The 7609-nt window shown below is 44.4% G+C and overlaps 1 protein-coding gene across 1 annotated transcript; it reads left to right on the plus strand.

Moving 5' to 3' along the window:
• The first annotated feature begins 2299 nt into the window (after positions 1-2299).
• Positions 2300-7330, plus strand: LOC108718252 (protein LRATD1). The gene is made up of 2 exons (XM_018265953.2): positions 2300-2513; positions 6004-7330. The coding sequence occupies exon 2, from the start codon at positions 6043-6045 to the stop codon at positions 6862-6864; it is 822 nt and encodes a 273-aa protein (XP_018121442.1). The 5' UTR covers positions 2300-2513; positions 6004-6042; the 3' UTR covers positions 6865-7330.
• Positions 7331-7609: the final 279 nt, after the last annotated feature.

Raw genomic sequence — 7609 nt, forward strand, 5'->3', positions numbered from 1 at the left:
ATTTGCAAAGAATACACCAATCTCAAATATACAGAAAGAGAAAGCAGCATAGCTGTTAGGAGACTTGCACATGGGAGGAGATCACTGTGACACATGCCACGATAATCTGCACTTAAACACACGCATGTAACTGTAACGGCCGGTCAGGCACTTCATGGGCCATGAAATGTAGGTGAGCTGTGGAGTTCTCTAATAGGGATGTCTGCTAATCAGCATGCAGCCTCCTCATCTGCTTCTTGCCCTTTCGCAATGAAATCAAATGCCTCTGCTACAAAAAATCTATACAGACAATTGCATTCTAATTCTGCTTTGTGTTTATCTGCTTTATTTTAATATCCCAGAATTTCCCACAATAAATAAGTAAACTCCTGCAGTTTCAAATACTAAGCAGTTTCTCTCCTTGCTGGAAATTTCCAGCTTATATAATGCAAGGAAACATGGTAACACTTTCAGGGCTGAGATCTTGTATAAATTGTGAAGGCACTGCAACCTACACAGTCAAGCAGCATCAACACAACTGTAACACTACTGACCCTACAGCAAACGGTGGTCCTCCAGCTGAGCTTCCAGACCCTGTCCACACAATAACCTGTGACCCTCCAGCTGAGCTTCCAGACCCTGTCCACACAATAACCTGTGACCCTCCAGCTGAGCTTCCAGACCCTGTCCACAAAAGAACCTGTGGCCCTCCAGCTGAGCTTCCAGATCCTGGCCACACAATAACCTGTGGCCCTCCAGCTGAGCTTCCAGACCCTGTCCACAAAAGAACCTGTGGCCCTCCAGCTGAGCTTCCAGATCCTGGCCACACAATAACCTGTGGCCCTCCAGCTGAGCTTCTAGACACTGTCCCCACAATAACCTGTGGTCTTACAGCTGCACTTACAGACCCTTCCCACACAATAACCTGTGGCCCTCCAGCTATCATAATATAATAATATATCTGAAGTGCTATCTAATGAGCACTATTATGCACAAAGCTGTATCAGGTGCAAACACGCCTGCTAGGAAGTGACAGTGTGCCAGGGAGCTGCATGTTGTAATTAGGGATTAACAAAATATTTCACAGTATCCCTGGAAAAAAATAAAGATTCTTATTGTATAGTTAAAAATTGTGTGGTTTGAAAAATGTTGCACAAAAAACACCTATTGACCAATATGTTCAAGTTTCTTGAATGTTTATATCTGCATCATTTCTCACTTAATCCTATCAATCATCTATCAACCTACCATCTATCTGTCTACCAAATCTATCTGTCCCCCTGTTATCTATTTCCCCATCTGATCTATCCATTAATACTAGATTTACTTATCTGTACAAACCATTTATAATATGTATTACCCACCTCTCTATCACTGTCCTGTACCTGACTATTTTATCTAGGCCTAAACGTTGAATAAAGCTACTTTTTGGTTTTTTACAAAAGTTCTGCGAGTGCTGTATTTTTTTTTTAGTATGAGTTTTTATTTTATCTATGTACCTATTTATCATCTATTAATTTATTCAGAATATCAACCATCTTTTCTTCGTATAAATGCATGTATCTCGAAATCTATCAATCTATCAAAAGGAAAACAGGGTAGGATTCCCTTGATTGACACGGTGATCGGTCAATTGTCGATCGATGTGTCATAGCTCCGCCCCCTGACATCACAGGCGCTACCACCTATGTCACAGCCCCACCCCTGATGTCACAGCTCCGCCCCTGTCCGGTCTCCACCAGTGCAAAAGGCGGCAACCCTACCATATAGCCTTTTTTCAATTTCCACTATGGCTACACAGCAGTGTGTTTGGGGTGGGGCTTGGGTAGGTGGGGCACAGAAAATGTTGCTGTACCGCCCATGATTTCTAATGGCAGCCCTGTATACAGTAGAACCCCCATTTTCTATTTTTGAGGGGACCATAAATAAATGGTTTAAATTCCAGGAAAATCTAAAATCAGATAAAGTATTATGTAAATTATAGAGGTGGGAAAATAAAACAACAATGTAAAATGAGGGAAAACTTAAGCTAAGGGGATTGAGGTTTCACTGTATTTAGGTGTGTGGGGGGATGGGCAGTTTGGGAGCTGGCACTGCTGTTGGGGCAGATGAAAGGGAAGGACAGACACACGGCCAGTCAGTGGCATCAGCAGCAGCGGGAGGAGCAGATGAATAGGACTGTGCCTGGTCCCCATAGAGTAAAGTACGACTGGCAGTTGGGAGGGGACAGTCGGTCCTTCCTCTTCTCTCTGTAGTGACAGAGGCGCCGCCAGGGTCAGCGTGTGGCCAATGAGAGGCGGGCGGGGCGGGGACTAGAAAGTGGCAGGAGCTGTAGTTACAGGGCACACGGGCTGGAAGCGCAGTCGTTGCGCGTTGTTGCAGGTGAAGCTCAGGCAGAGGGATTAGTGAGCTCGGGAGGAAAGTGTTGGAGCAGCGGCCAGGGGAACTCACCTCCGCTGCACAAGTCGCACCCATGGCGGGGGCAAGGAGCCTATAGGAGTTTTCTTATCTCACCGCAACGGCGATCAGCACGGGTACAGTCTCTTCTTTATTTCTGCCAACACTGACTGCCTGGTGCCTTGTGCTGTCTCCCTGCCTGTGTGCTGACTGCCAGGCTGCCCTGTCTACTGCCTTCCTTACTGCCAGTGGTACTGACTGTGGCTGCCCTGTCTACTGCCTTCCTTACTGTCAGTTGTACTGACTGTGGCTGCCCTGTCTACTGCCTTCCTTACTGCCAGTTGTACTGATTGCCAGGCTGCCCTGTCTACTGCCTTCCTTACTGCCAGTTGTGCTGACTGCCGGCTGCCATGTGTACTCACTGTCTGGGTGCCCTGTTCTCCCTGCCTTTGTGCTGCCTGCCAGGGTGCCCTGTATACAGCTTGGGAGTCCTGTGTGTACTGTCTGCCTGGAGCCTTGTGTGCTGACTGCCTGACTTTCTGTATACTGACTGCCTGTTCATGAGCTCTGTGTGCTGCCTGCCTCTGTGCTGCCTTCCTGGGTGCCCTGTGTGCTGCCTTCTTGGGATCTCTGTGTACTGCCTGCCAGGGAGCCTTGTATTCTGACTGCCTCTGTGCACAGTGAACTGACTGCCCTTTATTGGGTGCCCTGTGTACTGACTGTCTGGGTGCCCTGTGCATTGATTATATGGGTTCCCTGTGCTTTTTACTGTTCCCTACCTGGGTGCCCCTTGTTATATCTTCCTGGGTGCCCTGTGTTCTGTTACAGTACCTTTGTGACCTGCATACAGTCTGCCTGGGTGTCCTGTATTGTGTCTCTCTGTCTATGTTGTCTCACAGTCCCTGTCTATATCCCTGTGCTGTCTCGCTTTTTATGTTCCCTGCGCTGTGTGATGTCTCCCTACCCCTGTGCTCTCTCCCTGCCTGGGCTCTGTACTTTCTACACACAGTGCACTGCTCAGAAAGATACTTCAATGAAACACCCACCGTGTTTAGTGGGATTTAGTGTAATTCCAAGTGACATTATTTAAGATTAATTCAAGCGGAGCACAGTGAGATTGGGAGGCACATTGGGAATTCTTGTTGAGTTACATATATATAAGGAGACTTCTGTTATGGGCACTATGGTATCCGAGGGTGTAACTAAACCCAAGAGAATTTTCAGACAAACAAATTTTACAAAAACCATCTGAGTTTACAGATTCCCTATTTCCTGCCACCTGTTTCTCACCACGTGACTCTGTTTTCAGGGGGTGCTGGGAATCGTAGTAGCAGGTTTAATAGCTGTGCATATGATCAATGCTCTGTGCCTATTGGAGTAGAGCAGCAAGAAGGATTCCATATGTAACTCATCCTAAAAATGAAAACCCTTCCTAGGGAAGAATCTTCCATTAATGATGAGGATCTTCCATCACCCTTAGGCTGCCCACCTTACCTGCATGCTATCAGCCCGGGAATGGAAACAGTGTGTGTATCTGGTTTTCCAATAGAAAGCTCACATCTAGTGACGGGCGAATTTCTACTGTTTCACGAAACGGCAAAAAATTCTCTGAAAAATCATGAAATCTGAAAGTTTCATGAAAATATCGTGAATTTCAGACATTTTCACAAAAAAATCTTGAAAATTGTACATGTTCACGATAAAATCATGAAAATTCGAAATTTTCATGAAAAATCTTGAAAATCGGAAATTTGCCGAAATTTGCAGCGAATTTGTGCCAGGCGAATTTATTCGCCCATCACTACTCACTAGTTAAATTGTAATTTATTCGACAGGTGCAAATTTGCAGTGAATTTGCCTGTTTCGCCTGCCGGCGAATAAATTTTGTTTTTTTTCGACGCCGGAACCAGTTCAGACGCCGGTGCCGATTTTGACACCTATTGACTTTAATATGCGCCAGCATCAACTTTGACGCCGGCGCCCATTTTGACGCAATTGTCGCAGGCGTCAAAATCTATGTTTCACTATTTTTTTTGCCCATCACTACTACTCACATCACCCGTTGACATGGTGCAGACACCAGCACGATTGCAGGGTAGGCTAGATGGGTGTCCTATCTCTCTTCCCATTCATCTCCAGTCATTAGCTGATAAGTGTGAGTTTGTGTTCAACCACAACAGAGGTAACTGTGTCTGTATGATTTTATCTAATTCTGGTGTCAGCCCTTTCCCCAGGGCAGGTGGTTTCTATTGGTTTCTATTGCCCTTATCTACTGTATATATCTCAAACAGTTAATGCCAAACACTGGTCGTATGGGGTTTATATGAACCCTGCCCTATCATATCAATAGGTCACCATTCTGCCGATAGCTGTGCCCTGTCTCTGTTCTGCATATATTCTGCTGTGCTGACACCCATGGATTTATCTCTGTTCTGTATATGACCATGGATAATCTCTGTTGCCCCTGTTTTGCTCATACACACGTTTCCTTATTATGCAGCTTGCCCTCCAGTCTAATGACTATGCAGTGGTGCTGATGCCCATGGACTTGTCTGTTGTGCTGATACCTATAGATTGTGCTTCTACTGCCCCCGTGCTTCATGGTGGTGTTCACGCACTTCTGTTTGTGTTACTATATATGGCTGTGTATTGTGCTGATAACCCTGTAGTGGATTCTATTGATTACTAGTTTATTATGTAGCCACCCCTGATCCCTGTATTTATTATGCAACTACCCCTACACTTGTCTCTGTTTGGCTGATACTCAGGTATCTGTCCCCACCATGTAGTTACCCTTGTACTGGCTCTATTCATCTGATTCTCTGTTAACTTGTGTCATGAAGCTTGTGCTCTACTTGTCGGCATGAAACTGATCCCTCGTGCCTTTATTACGCCTGCTATTCTCATGCTGCCACCCCTTGTAACTGCTTTTAATCAGCTGAGATTCATTTCTAGGTCTCTATTTTGTTGATATGATTGTCTGTGTTTTACTGATACACCTATATTTGTTTCTCTTGACTTAAAGGGGTAATTCACCTTTAAATTAACTTTTAGTATGTTATAGAATGGCAACGTTTAAATTGGTCTTCATTATTTTTTTATATCGCTTTTGATTATTTGCCTTCTTCTTCTCACTCTTTCCAGCTTTCAAATGGGGGTCACTGACCCCATCTAAAAACAAATTCTCAGTAAGACTAAACATGTATTGTTATTGCTACTTTTTTATTACTCATCTTTCTATTCACTCCCTCTCCTATTCATAAAAGGATATGTAGAAAGAGCAGGGCCGACCGACACGGATCCACAGGACCAGAGAATTTCAATAAAAATTTTTTTAAATTTTATTTATTCATATCCCTGTCTTTAATTCAAATCAATTTATGGTTGCTAGGGTAATTAGAACCCTAGCAACCAGATTGCTGACATTGCAAATTGGAGAGCTGCTGAATAAAAAAGCTAAAGAACTCAAAAAACACAAATAAAAAAAAAATGAAAACCAATTGCAAATTGTCTCAGAATATCACTCTCTACGACATACTACAAGTTATTTCAAAGGTGAACGACCCCTTTAATACCCATGTACTGCCTGATTTACTTATCTAACTCAACTTGTTCCCCCCCATGCAGAACTGGCGTCCCCACTGCCCTTGTCTTGTCCTGTCATTGATGGGAAACCAACTGGATCGCATCACCCACCTGAACTACAGCGAGCTGCCAACTGGGGACCCCTCCGGAATCGAGAAGGAAGAGCTGCGGGTTGGGGTGGCATATTTCTTCTCAGACGAGGAGGAGGACTTAGACGACAGAGGGCAGTCCGGACGCTTTGGGGTGAGGGACCCCAGCCCGGGAGAAGACGAAGGGCATATAGTTCTGAACGAGATCGAGTTCTCTGCTTTCAGCTGCCAGGAATGCATCTTCTCCAAGATCAGGGGGAACCAGGACCTCAATGTGTATCCAGTTCAAGGCTTGTTGTCCTTTTGCACACCAGGGGATCTTGTGGAACTGCTCTTTATTTGCCCCTCCAAGGACCATCCACCCCCTCCCTCCCCTCACTGGGCAGTTTATGTTGGCCAGGGACAGATCATCCACTTGCACAGAGGGGAAATCCGGAAGGACAACCTTTTCGAGGTGGGTGGGGAATGCATGGGCAGGGTGGTTAGCAACTGGTATCGGTACAGACCACTAACTGCAGAGCTGGTCCTTCAAAATGCCTGCGGGCACTTGGGCTTAAGAAGTGAAGAGATATGCTGGACTAACTCTGAAAGTTTTGCAGCCTGGTGCAGGTTTGGAAACAGGGAATTTAAAGCTGGCGGGGAGGTCCACACAGGAGACCTTCAGTACTTTCTGAAACTCCACCTAGAGGAGAACAACATTCATACACTGAGGTTTCACAGCCTGGAGGAGCTTATAAAAGAGAAGCGTAGAGCAGACGCTGGAGGCAAACTGAGGTTCATCAAGGAACTCTCCATGGTGGAGAGGAAAGACTAGAACCTTTTGACTGTCCTACCTTCAGACCCTTCAGCTTTTGTTGAATTAAAGCACCCAGCATCTTCTGACAGATGTAGTCCATCAATAGTTGAAGTGCTGAAGGTTGGACATCCTGGTGAACGTGAAGGGATAATAGTAATGGACGTTTACCCCTTAACTGACTTGCCAAATTCTTTGCACCTTTTTTTGGACACCTTTCTATGGATCATGTCAACATTCCTGAAACCAGCATTTACACCATAGCCACTGTTTCATTTGGTTTTAAAAAAACATGGTATAAAAAAACGAACAAAAAAAATAAAAAGCAACAACAGTATTCTTGGTTATGTTGGCTGTAGTGTTGATGTCTTCTTGAGCAAATTAGCAACATGCTAAATAAAATTTCAAATTGAAATTTTTTTTTTAATTTTCATGGCTTTTCTCCATGATCGTTTAATCACAGAGGCCAATAAATTGGATTTCTCTATTTGCTTCCCTGGTATTGTTCTTTGCTGTGTATCGTTTTTCTATTACAGGGGAAATATAGCCACTATTTTGAAAAATTCACTAGGTTGTAGTTGATGTTTAATAGATCTGCTTCAAATATGTTTTCCTTGTTGGTGGTTATGTTTTTAATGATTTCCATTTGGAGTTACTCAACCTTACCTTTTTTTTCTGCGCCTGCAAACAACACACTCATGCTGTGAGTCACAGACAGATTTCATATGCTCTAATTGGCTAATTTCAGCATGAGGCAGCAAGTTGC

Source organism: Xenopus laevis, chromosome 5S (assembly GCF_017654675.1).
Source record: "Xenopus laevis strain J_2021 chromosome 5S, Xenopus_laevis_v10.1, whole genome shotgun sequence".
NCBI lineage: Eukaryota > Metazoa > Chordata > Amphibia > Anura > Pipidae > Xenopus > Xenopus laevis.

Bases quoted from the DNA above. Each gene is read 5' to 3' on its own strand.
- LOC108718252 (XM_018265953.2), top strand. From the start codon at position 6,043: ATGGGAAACCAACTGGATCGCATCACCCACCTGAACTACAGCGAGCTG.